The 21,856-nt window shown below is 35.3% G+C and overlaps 1 protein-coding gene across 1 annotated transcript in view; it reads right to left on the reverse strand.

The window, feature by feature from the left end:
- Nucleotides 1-6: 6 nt before the first annotated feature.
- Nucleotides 7-21,856, reverse strand: part of LOC118746546 (zwei Ig domain protein zig-8-like) — a 21,950-nt gene continuing 100 nt past the window's right edge. The window contains exons 2-5 of the mRNA XM_036480391.1: nt 21,608-21,844; nt 8,046-8,173; nt 5,083-5,251; nt 7-915 (exon numbers count right to left, since the gene is read on the reverse strand). Of these exons, the coding sequence (XP_036336284.1) occupies nt 458-915; nt 5,083-5,251; nt 8,046-8,173; nt 21,608-21,844 (992 nt within the window). The 3' untranslated portion in view covers nt 7-457. The remainder of the gene's footprint in view (nt 916-5,082; nt 5,252-8,045; nt 8,174-21,607; nt 21,845-21,856) is intronic.

Consider the following 21,856-nt stretch of genomic DNA (forward strand, 5'->3'; position numbering starts at 1 on the left):
ATACATACATGTTTAAACTTTTCTACATTTTGATATTTTGAATTTAGTTTTTCAACTATTCATAGTATTATCTTTACATACTACCCACCCAGTTTATTAACAAGTAAGCTTATGTGTAAGTACATATGTAGATGCAGTTGTAATCGTTTCTTTTCATATGCATAACTAACTCAGCTAAGTACATACGCATATAACCCATATAAGGAAGTAAAAACTTTAACTACATACTTAACTATATGTATATTATTATTTGTATTTGTGGCCCTACTTTGTCCATTCTCAGTCGGCATGGTTATCATAGCTAGGCATAAAACATGCTACTGCAGCCACCTTTGCAGTCTGTATGTTGTCTCCATAAAATTATGCTCTAAACCTCATCTTCTATTCAAGTTTATTGAAATGTTGTTGCCTTGAGAGCGTCATTGAAGTATACGGATTGTCGAAGCAACAATTGTTGTTACCGTTGATGGAAACTCTGCTGGCAGTCCTCTTGATTAACATCATCGGTTATGTCGCCACATATGCGCTGTTCGCTTGAGAGGGCAATTATACGGCCAGTGGTGGGGCTATTGTTGCTGTACCGCAATGCTACCATAAGCAATGTGGCAACACTGTGACCAAACTCTTGATGCTGCTGATATTGCTGTAGCGGTGGCTGTGGTTGTTGCGTGTAGCTGGATGAGCTTTTGTAACAACTGCTTTGTTTGATACATGTCGCAGTCGGTTGTAGGCTGATCCTGCTTTGGTCCTTGTGTCTCTGTTCGCGAACCTTGCCTGTTTTGCTCCAGAAAAATGTAAATATTTGTGATAAAACTAACGCGCAGACTATCGCACTAATTTGTTTGCTTAGATAGGTGGCAACGCCGTATCGCGCAGTGGACGCGGAGCTGGTTTGCATTGCTTCCAATCGCTCACCTGTGGAAAAATAAAATAAATAATAACAATAAATTGCTTATTGCTATAAGAACGATATGTATAATTAACATTTATGTACATATTGCCAATAATGATAGCTTTTTTTGAAGCTTTGATATCTTTCGTAACGATATGATGTGGCCAGAGGAAATATACTGGTAGCAGAAATAAAAAACTCGACTTATTTTGACCAGATTGGGCTATCTATATATTAAATAATACGCTAACATAAATTTTGTCCGCCTTCGTTTAGCGATTCTACCGAACCGATTTCAAAACCAAGAACACCATTGGAGGGCATTTTTCCGTAGATGAGATTTTATGGTTTCACAATTGGTTGAAAATTATGGCCAAAATCGTCGTTTAAACAGTTCCGTATTTTTTAGGGTTACTGCACGGGTAAGAAAATTTTTGGAATTTATGAAGTGAAACTTCTTTAGCGGCAGTTGGTTGGTTGGGAGTGAATTATCAAATTCAAGGGGAATAATGCACATGGAAATGGTTCTCAGCGGTTTAGCGGTTTCAAAATAAAAACAAAAACAAAGATTCCTAGAGATACAGGCAAAAAGGAAGATCAAAGTAAATTTAAACACTTTAAGGTAAAGGTGAAGAGGAATATGCAAAAATAAAGATAAATATGAAGAAAACTCGATATTTTTATCGATATAAAACTCGATATTTTTATCGATATAGTAATCGATATTGCTGCCGAGCTTCTCCTCCGATTTGTGCTGTGCGCCTTGATGTTGTCACACAAAGCGGAGGGACCTACAGTTTTACGCCGACTCCGAACGGCGATTGTATTTTTATGAGAAGCTGTTTTTTTCATGGCAGAAATACAATCGGAGGTTTGCCATTGCCTGCCGAGGACAGAGGAGAAGCTCGGCCAAACACTAACATATGTGTAAGCGCCAATCTATTATTATTAATCGATATTGCTATCGATAAAATAATCGATGTTATTATCGCTACTGTTATTGATTAAATAACCGCTATTGTAATCGATATAATATTCAATATAATAATCGATATTGTTATCGATACAATAATGGATATTGTTATCGGTATAATAATCGATTAAATAATTGATTTTGTTATCGATCTAGTAATTTATATTGTTATCGATATGTACAATAATCGATACTGATGATTGTTATATTTATCGATGAATTAATAGATTTTGCAATCGTTGTATTTTTCTATATGTTTATGGATATTGTTATCTGTATTTTTCCGACACAGTTATCAATAGGGTTATTGATATAATAATCGGAACATGGAATGTGATCACATTACATGACATCACATCAGAATATATATCACATAATATGAAGAGACATCACATGCTATTACATCACATAATATGATATCACATCACACGATATCACGTGACACGACGTCATATGATATAACATCATATTATATAGCATGACATCACATAACTTGACATCACATGATATGACATCGTATGACATGACATGGCATTACATGACGTGGCATCACATGATATGACAACACATGACATGACATCCTATCACATCACATAATATCACGACACATCTTATCACGTCATCGCACCTCATCTCATCTACGTGAATAGAAAAAGAAAAGGATATAAGCAAAAATGTGAAAGATAAAAACAAAGATGAAGGTCAAGGTAAATTTACCGATTTCAAAACCAAAAACACCGTTGAAAAGGAAAGATTTTTATAGTTTCGAAATTGGTTGAAAATCGTGCGATCGGGCGCAACGCGCGCTATGTGGGCCCGCTACAGGGATCTAAAGAGTGAAGCGAGACGTATTTGCCGCAATAAGATGAGAGAGGCCAAAATACGTGCGTGCGAAGAGCTTGAAATGCTAGCCGACAGGAAGAATGCCCGAAAATTTTACCAGAGAGTTAGACGACTTACGGAAGGTTTCAAGACCAGGGCGTATTCCTGTAAGAACAAAAATGACGACCTAGTAACCGATGTTCAGAACGTACTTAAATTATGTAGGGAACACTTTTCCGCCCTAATGAATGGTAGCAGCACGGAAAGTTGTGGAGAAGAAGAACCCGAGCCCGCAGTCGATGATGACGGAGTCGACGTTCCACCGACTGACTATGACGAAGTACGAATAGCAATAACGCGGCTGAAAAACAACAACGCTGCTGGAGCTGACAGCGTGCCAGCCATGAACCAAAAAGACAAGGTCACGACAGCAGAAGGGTGGCCCGTTATAATCGCACTTATGAAAAAAGTAGGGCGATTTTGACATAAGCCGTTTGTTTACATTTGTTCGTTGTTTACAATTTGGTGGTGGCTTTTTACTGCAATTTTCTTAATTTTCGCTTGTGACAACGTGGGCACACATAAGGTAAAGAATAATTTAACAAAACAACATGATTTATAGAAGAATTTGCATAATAAAAATGATTATTCATGCGTTCAACAATTACGCGGTTTTTTTTGTTCTCTTCGTTGTTTACTTCTTCCAACAAAGATGGCGTCGAGATTTCAACAGCTAGAAAATAACTTTTTTCTTTCTTTCGGGAAGGCGTGATCTTGTGTCTTTCGTTCATGCGTGCCAGCTGAGCTTTTCAAGTACGGCGGCGGGGAGTTGATAAGGTGCATGCATCAACTATTGTGCAGAATTTGGTCAGATGAACGCTTGCCCGATGACTGGAATTTGAGTGTGCTCTGCCCAATCCACAAGAAAGGTGACCTCGCCATTCGCGCCAACTACCGCGGGATCAGCCTTCTAAGCATAGGTTACAAGGTCTTATCGAGCGTATTGTGTGAAAGATTGAAGCCCACCATCAATGAACTGATCATCAGTGAGGCTTTAGGCCTGGGAAATCCACCATAGACCAGGTATTCACAATACGCCAAATCTTGGAAAAGACCCGCGAGAAAAGGATCGACACTCACCACCTATTTGTCGACTTTAAAGCCGCTTTCGACAGCACTAAAAGGAGTTACCTATACGCCGCTATGTCTGAATTTGGCATCCCCTCAAAACGATATGGCTGTGTAAAATGACGTTGAGCAATACTACCAACTCCGTCAGAATTGGGAAAGACATCTCTGATGCGTCGCCACCAAACGGGGTTTCAGACTAGGCAACTCCCTGTTATGTGACTTCTTTAATCTGATGTTTGAGAAGATAATAAGAGCTGCAGAACTGAACCGCTCAGGAAGAATTTACTACAAGGGCGTGCAATTGCTGGCTTATGCCGTTGACATCGACATCATCGGTAGCAAGAACCGCGAAGTCTGTTCTGCCTTCCCCAAGTTGGATAAGGAAGCAAAGCGAATGGATCTGGTGGTAAGCGTTGGCTTCGGCGCGTACCGCATACGGTGGAACGATGAGCTGTATGAGCTTTACTACGACATGGACGTAGTGCAGCGAATTAAAATGCAGCGGCTCCGCTGGCTTGGCCATGTCGTTCGAATAGACACCGATGCTCCAGCCCTGAAAGTTTTCAACTCGGAACCCGCTGGTGGTAGCATAGCAAGAGGGGAGCCCCAACTGCGATGGAAAGATCAGGTGAAGAAGGACTTGACTTCACGTGGCGTTTCCAATTGGCGTCATTTGGCACAGAAGAGAAACGACTGGCGTGCCTTTCTGAACTCGGTCAAAATCGCTTAGGCGGTTACAGCGCCAAATAAGAAGAAGAAGAAGATTATAAAGTACCAGTTTCAAGTGGCTACAAAATACCGTTTGAAATTTTGTTATGTTGAAGAGAATGTCAAGCACCGTCAAAGTGGTTCACCAGTTAGTTTGAGCGCAAGCGAAAGTGTGTTAAAAATGCTGAAGAAAATCTTAAAAACCAATGGGACAATTATTTCATATTATTTCTCCTACGTACTCTAAGGCTTTTATTAGTGACCCTCGTGTAAGACCTGCTAAATGTTGTTTGGAAAATTAAATTTCTTAACAAGATAATATTTTCTTTTATAAGTAAGAAATAAATACATATTTCGCGGCGGTTAGAAGAGTGTACATATATCTTATCAATAACCCATACAGTACTGTTTTAATACTTGATCAAGGAAGCCTAATTGAATGAATGGCCGCAGTAAGCTGGGTTCATTGCGTACCAATGAGGAATTGCGTTTCTCTATTCCCTAATAATAAATGTTTGGCTTTGCAATATTTTTTGTTTGTTTTTAACGTATTCACCTTGTAGCACATGTACGCGTATGCTTGTTATTTCCGTGTTCGATGGGTAGCAGGAATATTTACCAGAGTCTAGGAGATCAGCATTTTTGATTAGTAGTATTGATTTGGTTTCCATAGACTTAATAGTTCTTATTTTCAAACGACTGGCTGATGTTTCCTCTGAAAGGACCTACGAAAGAAAATAAAGAAGAGAAGTTAGAATAGACGAAATTTAAAGAAGACTTAGAACACTTATTATCGCGTTCTTAAGTATGAAGTATGAATGATTTTTTTTTTTACTTAAGAAGCCCGTGTATTTCACTACGTAGAATTTAACATTGCGGCGTATTGGTTTAAGGATGACTACAGATAATCCTACACTGGTTTTGATAATAAAGTTTTATCATTTATACAAACTGCTCAAACGCTGTAATAGTGACTGAAAAATAAAGAACATCTAGGAAATTAATTACCACATTCTGTAAAACCGACCCGTAGCGGTTTAAGTCTTAATAAGACAATTTTGAGATATGTAGTATTGGGACCAATTAATTGATATATTGGCATTAGCTTTCAGACTTACATGTGAGAAGTTTTAAAATAATTAAAAAATGTACGACATTTGCACATATGTTTAAGTAACTTTGTATATGAGAAAATCGCATGAGTTGTTTTTTTAGTGTCACTTTCTTCTCTCGTCAGAAACAAAAAAAAAAAAGCTAACTCATTCTTTTTCTATGTATATCAATCAATAGAGTTCCAGAAACAATTACAACAAAAAATAAATCAAGAATTTGAACAATTTCAGCCTTAAAACGTTTATTTAGGCAAAAAAGTACCGAAATTACTAAGTTTTTCATTGTAGCTCAAAAAAATTATAACTGCTTCTTATAATAACTTTGGATAGTAACACTCTGGAAGAGTTCTTTGGGGGATGCGTCAAGCGGGAGTGTTGAGCACCGGCTATGTATTTATGTATGTTCAAAAATTTGGGTAGGCGCTGTGACCAATGGTAACTTTTGTACCACCTCTGTATGCTGAAAGCTATACGGAGCCCCGTGAGACAACTCTGGAGGAGTTGTGGTTCATCAAGCGAGAGTTTTGAGCATGATTTGGGGTGCCAGCATTTACAAACTTTAGTAGGTTTAACTCTGTGGCAGTTGAGAAGAGCATGTGCATAAACAATTTCTAATGTGAACTGTTTGCACCCACAGCTTTGCACATGCTTGTATTTATATACAAACGTGCTTTATATGTATCCGGTTTGGTACCAGTTGCTTGAGGTGTAGCTTCCCTGTAGTGAAACACCAACCTAGTCAGGAAAAATATTAGTTTACAACTAGAATTTCCTGACAAAAACCGAACTAGTTCGAAAATGACCAGATTTGTGCCAAGTACAAAACGATTTATTCATGCCCCGTTTTATTTGACTTCGACAGTTTAATACAATAAAGTACACAAAATATTATAACTTTTATTTGGCCATTAAATCGATTACGTATTCAATTATACCAGACCTGTTAAACAATGATTAATTTTCATAATCATTATTACTTAAAGCATGTTTTTTTGGATAACCGTTTAATGATTAAATACCGATATTACCACATTTTTAATGATTAAAAATGAATTACTTAAAAAAATGTTAATTAATTCTAATTACATCATTATTTTGTAATTTTTGATCATTTTCAATTATTTTCGACTTTTTTTAATTGCACGGTTAATATAATTATTTGATTAATTTCTATTATCAATAACAAGCCAAACTATAGACAAAATTCAAGAACATTTAATAACTGCTTGAATTATTTACTTATTTTATTTTTATCCAAATCTCAAATTTTAAACATTAATTATTACTTCTATAAATTTTTAAAAATAATAGACTGAAATGTGTAAAGTTAATGAATTTAATTTTTTTTAATGAACACTTTTTTTTTATTTTAGTTCACTCGAAAATGAACTGAAGTATTAATTTTATTTTTAACTAAAATGTTTTCTTTTGCATATTCAATATTATTCAAAAAGATAAAAATATAGTATTAATTGTACCTGAAACCTTTTTTTTTTAATAACATTTAATGTAAAATGCATTTAAATTTATGTTCGAAAGTTTGGAATATTTACGTACTTAGTTTTGCTTTTAAATAATACTCAAAAAATTTTACACTAATAATTCGAAAATCTAAGGGTGCTAAATAACAATGTATAATATATTTAAGTGTACTTAATCAAAAGTTTTTTTATTGTATACATGAATTCATTTTATTTTTTGGCTCCCAAAACAGTGGTATTGGTCCATAATTGTACTCGAATTTTTCTGTCTATTTTTAACTAGTATGAGATTGGTATATTTCTGGCCGATATCTGACAATTGCCATCTCGTAGGATGTTAAAAATACCAATTGGTTGCATGGAAAAAAGATAGTTGGCTGACTAGTTGGGCATGCGGTTCATACTAGTTATGTGGTAGTTTTCAACTAGTACATTTGACTACAGGGTTATTAGTCACCTAATCAAAGACATTTTCATTTAAAGTTTGCCTTGTGAATGAAAAAAAAAATTTACTTGCAAAATGTTACTCAATCGCCAATAGGAGTATGTACGAGTACGGCCCTGTTCGATGAAGCGTATGAGTAATATTATTTCCTGGCCCTATTTCATACAAAAAATTATTGCATTTTCATTTAGCCATTCAAAACTTGTTTGTTTATCCATCGATTTTCATCGTTAGTAGCTTGAATTTGTGGCAGAAGAACAATAATTAATTAATAAAATTACAATGCATGGATTACCAGATCTGGAACAACGTTATACATATCCGTAATCTACGACTCAATCTTAAGTTCACGTGTTTCGGCGTTTTTTTTGTGTTATTTCAAAACTAGAGATTTTTCATACAGCGTAATTTGATTACGTATAGCTTACTTTATGTACTAGTTATACTATAACGAGTTAAATATACAATCGTAGGTATTTACCTTATCTTGATGATACCAAAAAATATGTGTCGGTGGCTCAGGGCTGTACTTGATTACGCAGGTCAGATTAATTGTGCTACCTCTATCCACATATAAATCGGGTCCACCCAATATGCTTGACGTTGGTACTGTTGCGTAGGAAATCACGAGATTGGCAGGTTTAAAGTCACAAAGGAATATAAGAAAAGAAAAGGTAAATTATGTAGACACATTTGTAGCATGTACTTTTATATGCATAATGGATATGGATAATAGCATTCAAGTTCATATAGACAGCAAATGTTACATATTTTCAGTAAATCAGATAAACTTATGTATATCTAGTTATTTCAGTTGGTTGCCAAATCCTATGTATGAAATATGTAGTGAATTTAATAGGACAAAAACAACAAGCAAAAAACAACAAAAGTAAAAAACAACAAAAGTAAAAAACAAAAAGCACCAAAAAAAGGGGGAAGCTTATTGCAGAAATTGAAGGCTTATAAGAGTCAGCCTGTTTCTAACTTGAGTTATTGAGGTTTAGACGTAGTATTCATTACGAAAGTCAGAAGGAGAGTCGATTCCCTAGCCAAATCATTAAAACCTTTAAGGACCGTTTTCTGAAGTAGGTTCGAAAATCTATCTGCTCTTCAAAAACATTTTTTTCAGAACAAATTCAAAACCTGAGAAAACGTCACTAAGTTTAGCCTCTTTCTTTGCTAGAAGCAATGCAGAAAGCTATCGGCAATGTAGTAGGGTGGGTCGAAAATCTAATTTTTCTCAAATCCCTTGGTGATAATGAAGATATATTGTATCATGAAGTCAACAACAAGCCTGAAAAATATTAGTCCTTTATTGTAACTGTAAGAGCCCGCGCATCGACCGCCAAATGACCCACCGCATACAACTTAGTCGAATAAGACCAATTCTTGTTAAAAATTCTGGGTTCAGCAAAAAGGTTTGGTGCATATTATTAGATAATGAATCCGTTAACGCAAAAGATAAAGTCAAATATTATTTCTCAGAGCCCTTTAGCTTAGGGTTAATCTCAAAGTTATCTTTTTTCAAGAAAATTTTAATTGTTCTCTTGGTAATTGCACTGGCCTATTGTCAAAAGATGTAAAGAACAGCATTAATATTAATAGGCGTGCATTTAGGTCGCTGGTTCCAAATATTCTAATCTTTTTTTAATATTAGCTATAGTTGGCGAATTTTTGCAAATTTAGAAAAAATTTCGGTAACTCCAATCGAAAAGAAATTACTTTCCATCATCGTGGAAGAATTTTGTTTATGCAAATGAGTATGGAAACACTGAACAGGCACAACTTCTAGAAACACTAATTAGTTAACTTAGGTTTATGCATACAATATAAAAATTGCAAATATCGGAAAATGACAAAAAATTTTATTCACTATTTTTTTTTTATTTTAAAATAATTTGTTTATAATTTCAATGATTTCGGTCATATTATTATCATAAATCGGTAACAGTAAGTCTCGCCTTCAATTTGGTAATTATTACGTACCGATCGAGTAAAGTTATATCGAAAAACTTAAGTGGATCTCCAGTTTTTTTCTAAAAAAATTTCTCTTCAATTGTATAAATAATTTTAAATGAAAGAACCGGATTATATAAAAGTGTGCCAGGGAGTGACTTTTTTCGTTCAAGCTGAATGCAAAGCAATATCGTCCAATTGAAGAGTCCTCAAAAGTATTTACCAGGATCTGTTAAAGACTATTGGATTTACCTACAGTCACTTCTTCACATAATGGAATTAACTAAAATATTTATGTATATCTGAACTAGGGGTGCAAATCAAAAAAATACATCGATGTTTTTTTCGATTCGATACAACGAAATATAGAATCGATGGATATCGATGTATCGTATGAAAACATCGATATTTTCGTTGCATCGAATGAAACAGTTTATTTCAATTAAAAATATTCCAAAAGAAAATGTAACAATCTTAACTTCGATAAATGTATAACTCACAGTGAAATGTTTTAACTGATTTAAATAGTTTTTTCTGTTCTTTTGAGAAGGTTTAGAAAAAATTTTCGGAAGGAGCGGAAGTGGCGACAATTGTTAAATGTGTATAAGCATACTGAAATATTAGTGCGATTCATAAAACGTCGCAAAGTGCCATTTTTGGCGAAATGGCAATGTTGCGAACAAAGTTGTATGAACGACCTATCGCAACTCCGGATTACAAATGTAAAATTTTTTAAAAATGTCGCGCTTTAGAGAAAAAGAAAAGTTTTTACAACTATATTTCGAAGCAGCCTTAACTGATATACTTTTTCTTGAAGTATTTGAAGACAATAAAAAAAAAAAATGTGTTTCGCGACTTTGACTTTGCAATGATTGCCAGCTCAAATACTATGGCAATGTCGCAATTTTGTCGCAAGAAGTTTCCATACAAAAGTAATCAGCTGCGTCACAAGGTGGAAAATGCGAGATTTGAAACAACTTTGCGACGTTTCATGAATCCCACTAATATAAAGTGTGCCAGCTAGCAGTGACATTTTATTTCGGTACACTTATTTGGCAATTTATTATCATCATTTTTTTCTTCATTTGACTTTCATGTTAACCCTATTGCCAAATTACCAAGCTCTCAAAAAGTTACCTATTTTGGTTACAAGCGACCAAATGTGGCAACCATGATACACATAATATTGTTTGGCGGTATAAAAGAGTGAAAATCAAAATAGAAGCTGGAATAAGAAAAAAAGCGCACGTTACTTGTCAGTTATAAAATAACAATAATAGCAACAAATATAAATGGAGCTCTAGCACGAGCGTTTGTTTGGTTTTTGAATGTCAAAATTTTACTTTGCGTTTGGCACAGCAAAATTCAATTTATCTATACACCATATTGTAATTGATTGGCACAAGCCTATGAGAAGCTTTTTTTCATGGCTGAATACTAGGGTGGTCTTTAAAAATCAAATGAACGATTTTTCAGTCTTACCCCCTCAATCGGTAATACCACTCTCATAAATATCACATATAAATTTTGGTCCCGATTTGAGACGGTTAAGGCCTGTCGCAAAGGGGCAAAGTTCAGATTCCTCTATGGAGACTCAAAAAAGTAGAATTAATTTTTTTTCCATATAATAGTCTAAAGGGGTCAAAGGCCTCTAGGGACTCAAAAAATTAAAAATATGTTTTTTCATTTAATGCCCAAAATCGATACTACTAAAGTCGTGGATATCACATAAATATTAAGTTTAGTTCCGATTGAAGTCGGTTAAGATGTCGTCGTAGGGTAATCTGGACTTTGAACCTTGTGCGACACGGCTTTACCGTCTCCAATCGGGACCAAAATGTATATGTGATATCTTCGACTATAGTAGCATCGACGTAAGGGTTGAGGCTTAGAAAATCTGATGTAAAAATTTGCTCATTACATTTAAGAACCACCCTACTGAGTACACTCGGAGGTTTGCCATTGCCAGCCGAAGGGAGACCACTATTAGAAAAAAACTTATTTTATGTTGGATTTTGTTTATGTTAGTCGGAGACTAAGCTCGAACCCAGGCCCTGCGGAATGGTCGTGCGCACTTATAACCAATTAACAATCCAAATTAGGTTCTCCATAACTCTGTCACTTTGGCGATTCAATATTTAAATTATAAGTATCCTACACAGTGTTGCCGTTTTAGCCCTTTGGTGGCTAGATTTAGCTACCACATACTTTTTTTGGCCACATAAATTTAAAATTGCCCCTAGCCCTTTTTTTAGCCCTTTTTAGAATTTATTCATAATATTTGGCATGACAAAGTTGTATATGCTTAATTTGTTTTTTTTTTTTTTGCATTTATGTAAGAGATGAATTTTTAAACTAAGAAAGACTGATATATATACATATATGTATTGTATGTTCCTTACGCTTTTATACATCCATACTGTAAAAGTGTTGGGGCTGTTAGCTTATCTGTTAACGATTTAACTATAGTTTAAAATAAATTTGTTAAATGACCCATCAAGTCAATTTACCGTGTATGTTCTTGTGGTGTGATTATAACGGGTGATTTTTTAAGAGCTTGATACCTTTTTTTTAAAAAAAACGCATAAAATTTGCAAAATCTCATCGGTTCTTTATTTGAAACGTTAGATTGGTCCATGACATTTACTTTTTGAAGATAATTTCATTTAAATGTTGACCGCGGCTGCGTCTTAGGTGGTCCATTCGGAAAGTCCAATTTTGGGCAACTTTTTCGAGCATTTCGGCCGGAATAGCCCGAATTTCTTCGGAAATGTTGTCTTCCAAAGCTGGAATAGTTGCTGGCTTATTTCTGTAGACTTTAGACTTGACGTAGCCCCACAAAAAATAGTCTAAAGGCGTCAAATCGCATGATCTTGGTGGCCAACTTACCGGTCCATTTCTTGAGATGAATTGTTCTCCGAAGTTTTCCCTCAAAATGGCCATAGAATCGCGAGCTGTGTGGCATGTAGCGCCATCTTGTTGAAACCACATGTCAACCAAGTTCAGTTCTTCCATTTTTGGCAACAAAAAGTTTGTTAGCATCGAACGATAGCGATCGCCATTCACCGTAACGTTGCGTCCAACAGCATCTTTGAAAAAATACGGTCCAATGATTCCACCAGCGTACAAACCACACCAAACAGTGCATTTTTCGGGATGCATGGGCAGTTCTTGAACGGCTTCTGGTTGCTCTTCACTCCAAATGCGGCAATTTTGCTTATTTACGAAGCCATTCAACCAGAAATGAGCCTCATCGCTGAACAAAATTTGTCGATAAAAAAGCGGATTTTCTGCCAACTTTTCTAGGGCCCATTCACTGAAAATTCGACGTTGTGGCAGATCGTTCGGCTTCAGTTCTTGCACGAGCTGTATTTTATACGGTTTTACACCAAGATCTTTGCGTAAAATCTTCCATGTGGTCGAATAACACAAACCCAATTGCTGCGAACGGCGACGAATCGACATTTCACGGTCTTCAGCAACACTCTCAGAAACAGACGCAATATTCTCTTCTGTACGCACTGTACGCATTCGTGTGGTTGGTTTAATGTCCAATAAAGTAAACTGAGTGCGAAACTTGGTCACAATCGCTTGTTTGCTCACTTGGTCGATTATGTAGACCATAAATCGGACGTAAAGCGCGAAACACATTTCGAACCGAACACTGATTTTGGTAATAAAATTCAATGATTTGCAAGCGTTGCTCGTTAGTAAGTCTATTCATGATGAAATGTCAAAGCATACTGAGCATCTTTCTCTTTGACACCATGTCTGAAATCCCACGTGATCTGTCAAATACTAATGCATGAAAATCCTAACCTCAAAAAAATCACCCGTTATTTGGCATGACAAAGTTGTATATGCTTAATTTTGTATTTGCTGGTGTCGTTAGTGGTGAAATTAGCTCAATTTTCTAAGTAAGTTTGGCGGAAATTTCTTGCACTATATGAGTCAAAGCTGTATTTGTGGAAGATTACGTTCACGATATTGCAGTTGTTAATTACAAAAAAAAACAATGTTAAACAAAATGCTAGAAAAATTATGAAATTTGGGCTCTAATCATTTCGATCTTTCCTCGATCTCATCTGTAAAGAAATAGATATTGTACCAGCATGCTGGTAAGTTATATGCTTCGAGCCTGATGGTACAATCACTTGATGGAAACAGCAAGCAGCTGGTACAAAAAGGTTTTTGCTTGGATAAAATATTAGCTTTTTTTCCAAAGTTCATTGTTTTTATATACCATTACTCATTTAAAATGTTTACGTGTATACTTATATATGTATATGTAAGTAAAAAATTTTAGCTACCATTTTTAGCCACAAGTACTTTTTTTAGCTCTTTTTTAGCCCTTTTTTTAAAGGAATTTGGCTACCACTAAAAATTATGCGCGGCAACACTGATCCTACAGTGTTTGGACTTACATATGTATAATCGGTTCCTGGTCCGATTCACATTCAAAACAAGTTTTTTTTTTAAACACTTCTAAACCAGTAAAAAGCTCACAACCATAGAGTACCTGATGAGCATAGGAACTTTAAGACAAACAGCCGTAAATAAAGAAAAGCCTGGCAACATATGTAAGTATGTAGGATGCTGGAAAGTGCAGTTCCCTACCATGTTTATAGTACATAAATATCATAAAGTTAATGCAATGTTCATACAACATGTGTATGCAAATACAGTAAGTCCTGTTTATAAGGACCCTCTTAACCCTCCAATGGTCACGTGGTATATTCTTACACCAATAATCACCTGGTATCGTAGGCCATTTTTGTGTTGCAATATGACAAATATTTACTAGAATTTTAATGATAATATAGCGCTCCGTCTTTGTATTGATTCAATTCATATAGTTTTTGTTATGGGGTAGAAATTTACCCCACTAGTTTTTGAATGGAATCACAAAATATTAATTTGTTACTGCTTTCAATTTCATGGATGCCTCAAATTTGCATACAAGAAGAGAATTAAGGCATCGCAGTCGTAGCACATCTGTTTTCTTATAAATCTTACACAAGTGGTATGTGTGTATAATGGGGTAAAAAATAATTCAAACACAATCGGGCGTATACGAGTTTTGCCCTGAAAATTAATCGTTTTGATATAAGGCTTTTTGCAATCTAGAAAGAAAATTATTCAAGAAAGACATTCCTTGGAGTAAAGTTTGTTCATCGAAATATACAAAAGATTTTGGACTTCGGGGTATAAAACGACCCCGTGATACAGAGAGCAGGTTGATTGTGAAGCATTTACTGCTTGTCTTTCAATTCAAAATAATTCTTCGCAGCATTAATATAAAAAATTTCGCAACTTAACGATCAAACATATGTTTTTAACTCAACACATTTCAAATAACTGTAAAGTAATATAAATTAAATAAGTAAATAAATAATTTTAATAGGAAAAGCAACTAAACAATTTTTTTTTCTAATAGCGATCGCTCCTCGGCAGGCAATCGCAAACCTCCGAATGTGTTCCCACATGAAAAACAGCTTCTCATAAAAATACAATCGCAGTTCCAAGACGGCGGAAAACTGTAGGTCCCTCCTCTTTGTGTAACAATTAAATTTTTTTCACATAATGAAATGAGTATACAAATTCTTATGAGTCCTGGACGCTCGACCCATGTAAGTGGTGACTACTGTATTATCTCGGGAATGCCTTGAGTCACTAACACAAATATGTGCATACATATTAAGGTACATATGTATGAATGGATATCAAAGTAAAACTCTGAATATGCTTGAAGTAATTGCTATTAAGTAGTATGTATGTAAACTGATGTTTACAGTTCGCGACTGAAGCAACTGCAACTTAGACCAAGCAATCACGAATCAAACTCCCGGTCTCGCAAGTTTTGGTGGAATCTCTTGCAGCTTAGTCAGCAGTGTGTAATAGCATAATTTGTATATCAGTTATGGCAACAGCTGTACCATCACTCGTATGCCAGCAAAATATGTGGCATGCAACATATGTATGTATATATTTACATATGTACAACACACGTGTCACCATATTTACAATTGCCCATATCTATTTCCTTGCGCTTGAAGTTAGTGAAATACATATATACATATTTTAGATGCATAAAATTCAAAAGCAGGCAGTTAAGCGAAATTGTTCCTCATGTCATGAGCAGTTACTTCCAGGCTTTTGACTTTGAATTGCTAATAATTTTGAAAATGTTAGCGAATGGTAGATGTTGCAGCAGTTAACTTTTAAAGTAAGAACATGTGGCAGTATTAGTCTACGGGTGTAAGTTATACCTGTACTAACCTGGCAAACTCATCGTCGCTAGACTGTAAAATACAGTCTTTATTTATCTAAAATGCAACGTCACTGTTGTCCTCTTGTAGTAATGTGTTCTTCTCATCGTGGATGTTGCCACAAAGGGACGGAAATCACAAGTGCTCGGTAATGATTGTGATGACGTTAATGGTATTAAAGGAAATTGAGATGACGGTATGTACGTACATACATTGAGAGTAAAGTCAACCAAAAATGGGTTAATATTACCGAATACAAACTTGAAAAGGAATCAGCGTGATTTTTTTGGTTGATATTTGCCACAGTGATTTGGTAATATTAACCACAATTTTGTTTACATCAACCAAACTTTTGGTTAGCGGTTGTTCGTTTGAATACGTTTATGTTTTGCACTTCACAGATGGATGCTTTTTCATAATTCGGACAAACAAAACAAAAATTTGTATTATCACTTTAACAAGTTGCCTCTGATGATATTTGAAACGCCATCTTCTGAATGTTTGCTAATAACAGCAAGCATCTCTGCACACTCAGTTACAGCCGCTTTATAAATGTGTCTGCAAATGTTCAACTTGAATCAATTTTCTTCGTCGTTTGATTTGGTTCTGCACTTCACAGAGGCTTTTTCGTAATTAAGGAAAACCAAAAACAGAAAAAAAATAAAAACAAGTAAGAAAGGCTAAGTTCGGGCGGAGCCGAACATTAAATATTCGACGCTAGTATTAAATATACGTTTTTCACCTTTACGAAACCTACTGCTACATGGTAAGTCGGGGTGTACCAATTTCGAGTAAACTAGCGTCCTTAAATTTCGAAATATTGCAGTTTCAAGCATTTCTGAAACTTACCGTTATATGAAAAGCGGCCGTAATTTTAGTCCGATTTCAATAATTTTCAACATTTTGCTTTTACGTGACAAGCACAATAACCATACCGAGTTTAGTACAAATTGGTTGAACGGTTACCGATTTTCCAAAATTTTACCACAGGCATATTTCTTGGTAAAGAATTTTTTGCAAGCACCAATTGTGAATATATTAGCTTTATTATTTACTGATTTGTCGAAGATTTTGTATTTCCCTAAATTACCGATATATGGGATGTGGTCGTGGTTATTGTGCGATTTTAAAAATTTTCGGCCATTTGGTATCTTGTACCGTGCCGATTTTGGAAGAAATTGGTGCAGCGGTTACCAAGGTATACACATGTAACCATAAGTGGGCGTGGCTATGCCCATTTTCCAAAAATTTATAATATTCTTATTTTTTATTATTGTAAGTGTAAATTTTGAGTGACTAATCTTCAGCAGTTACTAAAATATCACAGTTTTCGTATTTCTGAAAATTACCATTATGTGAGAGGTACGCGTGGTTATTACGCCCGAAAGAAGTGCACGTACCAAGTTTCGTTAAGATATCTCAATTTTTACTCGAGTTATTGTGTGCACAGGCGGACGGACAGTCACCGCCTAATCGATTTCTCTTTTCATTCTGAGCATTTATGTATACATTTGTCTATACTAACTCGATTCGTTTTGCCTGCTATAAACAACCTTATGTGAACAAAGTTATAATACCCTTGTGCACAAGTGCGCTCGGGTATAATTATGTATCGCGCTAACGGCATTCATACTGCTGGAATTTCTTCTCAAATGTCCAACTTGAATCATATTTCTTACAATCGGCTTCTCTCTATATCTTGGTTGAGAAAACCCTTGTCTTTTGGCTCAGTGTAGTTGTAGAGAGAGGTGTGCTTTTTCTTTTAAATAAAAAATTCGACTTGGATAAAGAAAAAACGAAAACAATTTTTGAGTAAAAATATTATAAAAAAGTAATAACAAACTTCCTTCATTAATATATATGATGCATGGAAAACCATAGTATACAGTAAACCAGCCATTGACAATATTCTTATTTCAAAATTAATACGTGAAATATTGCGGATGTATAGGATTTTTGTGTCATTAACCCATAGGCAACGACTGGTGCAAAAGTACCCATAAATGCTTGTTGATATTATTGAAATGTAAATTTAAACAGAAAAATTCCTAAAAATACAATATACAAAAATATTGTTAATTACTACAGGGGAGGTGGGCGAGGTTATTGACAGATTTCATCAAAATTTAGTACTAACCCAAATTATACCAACAACTTTGGCACCGACTTTCTTTTAAATATCTAATTTTTTTTCGAATTAAAGTGTTTACCAACAGACATGGCTCAACCAACTCAGCTCGTCATTCTGATGTGATATGTATGTATGTTTGCATATGTATTATATATTATACGGTCAGCAAACGGGCTCACTTATTTGAATAAACCGTCTTTATTTGCATTAACTCATGCATTATCCTCTTTCATATGCGAATAAGCGGCCGAACATATGCATACAAATTTCATGTATTTGTTCGAGCAGCGAGGTATAATTTTTTGTACATATTTCATAAAAACTGTGGAGGTCTGCACTAGAAGGGTGGTATATTTGAAAATTAGAGAGCATCGATATTTCGTCCGTAAACGTAACGTTCGTACTCTGCCGAACGACCAGTGCCAAGCGAGAGCTGGTGCAACCATCACCCTGGATACAAATAGGCTTTGAGGACTAGATTAGCAAAGCTTCTTTTCTGAACTCTATTTCAAAATTTTTATATTATATTATTTAAAGTACAACATAATATTAGCTAGGGGTTGCGCATTTTATTCTTCAAGAAATACACTTTTATATGGTAAAAAGCACAAAACCCACTAGCAAAAAAAAATCATTAAAAATCAAAGCGATATTTTAGCCACTTAAAAATTGTGTTTGAGTCACTTTACCCACTTTTTCTAAAGATTCAGATTAGAAAGTTCAAGACTAAGATGATTAAAGCACGAACCATATTCTTATAAACAAATAAATATTTTTATTTGAAAAACATTGCAAATATTTAACAAAAAGCACCATGCACCCACTTTTGATCGACAGTGTATATTAAAGTGTGCATTTTTTAATTGAAAATATGTGTTTTTTTTTTTAAATTAATTTTATTGAAACCGCTGGGATAGGTAAATTTTGATTTTTAGGTACGTCATGGTTTGATAGTAGCAGCACATATATATATTTACTTAAAGTTGTAGCGAATATGTGAATCTAGTTCCTTCGAGTTTAAAAAATATTTCTGAGTACATTTTATTCCGTGTACTAGAGAAACATTAAAACACTGGGAAAACATCAATGTATTGTTTTTATAACCGAGGTTTTTTAACACAAGGGTACTATAACCTTTAGCATATAACGTTTGTTTGTAAAAGCCAAAACGAATTGAGATACATATGTAGATATAGACAAATGTACACATAAATGATCAGGATGAAAAGAGAAATCGAATAAGCGGTGACTATTTGTCCGTCCGTTCGATTGAGATATCTTAACGAAACGTGGCATGTGTACTTCTTTTCAGGGTAGAACGGATGGTATTGAAAATAGACAAAATCGGATAATAACCACGCCTACCTCCTATATAACGAAAGTTTTAAGAAATACGAAAACTGCAATATTTTAGTAACTAATGAAGCTTATTCACTGAAAATGGATATTTGCAATGATTTTTAGACGGAAAATAAGAATATTATAAATTTTAGAAGAATGGGCGTAGTCACGCCCACTTATGATTACATGTGTATATCTTGGTAAGCGCTAAACCAAATTCTCCCAAACTTGGTACAGTTGTTTGCCTTGATGCAACATACCAAACGGCTGAAATTTTTTAAAATCGGACAATAACCACGCCCACACCCCACATAGCTGTTATTTGTAGAAATGCGAAATTTTCGATAGGTCAGTAAAGGCAGTTGCAGTTATTTTTTACAGGCATCCCATAGGAAACATACACCACCCCATTGGTAAAGGGCTTCGGGGGTACGAATTTGTTGTAACTTCAGGAGTTGACGACTTACTCTAGCTGCTAGTCTCTTAAAATGTCCTCCAATCCCGTCGCAGGCAGATTCCCATGTGAACTTGCAGCCAAATTCAATTCTGCCATTTCCTTGAAGGGGTTTTCTTGATTTCATACCTTTAGTAAAGTTAATATGATTCATTCATATTGGTTTTGTTTTTTACACACCTTTCTTCTTTCAAAAATATACAACTTCATCCATCGCATACTCTTGGAGGAAAATTTGAGCTATTGGAAAAGGGGGCGCGGCACCTCCCATACAAACCGAATTTTTCATAGTGCATATCTATGGAAGCGTTCATGGTAGAGTACTGGAACTTGGTGTGGAGATATATAAGATCGATCGCATATGCTTGCAGAAAAATTGGAGCTATTGGAAAAGAGGGCGTAGTACCTCCCATATAACCCGAATGTCTCATACTGCATATTTCTGGAAAATTTTTGAACTTGGTACGAAAATATATGAAATCAGTCACATATTCATGGAGAAAAATTGGAGTTATTGGAAAAGCGGCGTGACACCTGATATAAAACCGAATTTTTCATACTGTATATCTCTGAAAATGTTCATAGTAGAATACTGGAACTTGGTATGGAGATATATGAAATCAATCGCATACTCATGAATAAAAATTCGGACTATTCGACAAGGGAACGTGACACCTCCCATATAAACCGAATTTTTCATAATTAGTATCTCTGGAAGTGTTTATGGTAGAGTACTGGATTTTTATACCGGCGTGGCCCATCCCATACAAGTATAATTTTTTTTATTGCTTATCTCTAGATTACTGGAACTTGGTGTGGAGATATGTGAAATTAATCCTATAGTCATGGAGAAAATATGGGGCTATTGGAAAAGGGGGCGTGGCACCTACCTACCGGTATGCTTTAGCAACAAGGCTTGTGTCCTTTTATCACGGCGTGTAACTTATCTTCGTCCGGATCGCTGGGATGTTCGCTGGTTATCTTCCAAACACGTCCACTTCCCGAGCTAGGCTTCCACGAAAAGAAAAAAACTGGAAGTGATGGCTGCTGCTCTGACAGATGCTTCTGTCAGTGTCAGCTGAGGTGGAGGCGTTCCGAAAGCTTAGCTACAGGGTCGCATTTACTTAACAAATATTTGATTTCGATTGTGCTAGATTGTAATAACCGCAAGAAGTTTCAAGGCCAGCTTCACTATAGATCCGGATCATTGTTGCCGCCAGGGAACTTGTTTATGGACATAACACTTTCTTTAGGTTATTTAAGGCAAATGACCACCACGTCATATTCTTAGCCGATGAATGTGCCAATGGAAATCGTAAACGTGGACTGTTGGAGAAAATGTTGGACCAAAATGGTTAAATTAAGTTAATGGTTAAGAAGTTCGCCGGGTCTGCTAGTACTGTTATATATTAGACCACGTAAAAAAAATAAACATCCTGCAATGCGACGCAGCCTGACTCATACCTTAGTATTTGGCATAGTAATGATCTTCCATTAATCTCCCCTGTCAACGACATTTTTAAGGGTGTTAATCGGGTGTTAATTTTTCCCGTAGGAATTATACGTAAGAAAATGAGTCATTTTCTTTTGAGATCGATATAATTTGCCAGTATTAATCAGAATGCTCGATACTTAAGAATACATTGATTACATGCCATTTTAGTATTATGAATGCTCAGATTCTTTAAATTCCCAAATTATGCTGTTTTAATCGCTTTATCTCTTTGGGTCAAATCTAATAATTACCAATAACTTTTATTTTTTTTAATTTAAGAAATTTCAGAATGCATGATACTTAAATGGCATGTAATCAATGTATTCTTATAGTTTCGAGCATTTTGATTCATCCTAGTAAATTATATCGACCTAAAAATCAATGCATTGCAACTTACCCACAATGTTTAGGTTCACCGAAAAACTTCGTACTGGTTGGGTAGATATTTGGCACTCGTAAATGCCGGCATCACGCTGCTGTGCCCATTTTATTTGCAGAGTCCATTCATCAATATCTCTATGGTACGATGTTTGGAAGCGTTGATCTGTAGTGTATGTATATGTGCCTACTGTAAGTATATGCAAGTCCCGATGGCGTATCCAGGCCACCTGAAAAGGAAAAGGTAAGGTAAAGGCTAAAGGTTTTT

This window comes from Rhagoletis pomonella, unplaced genomic scaffold (genome assembly GCF_013731165.1).
Source record: "Rhagoletis pomonella isolate Grant_MI unplaced genomic scaffold, Rhpom_1.0 Rhpom_scaffold_00010, whole genome shotgun sequence".
NCBI classification, from domain to species: Eukaryota; Metazoa; Arthropoda; class Insecta; order Diptera; family Tephritidae; genus Rhagoletis; species Rhagoletis pomonella.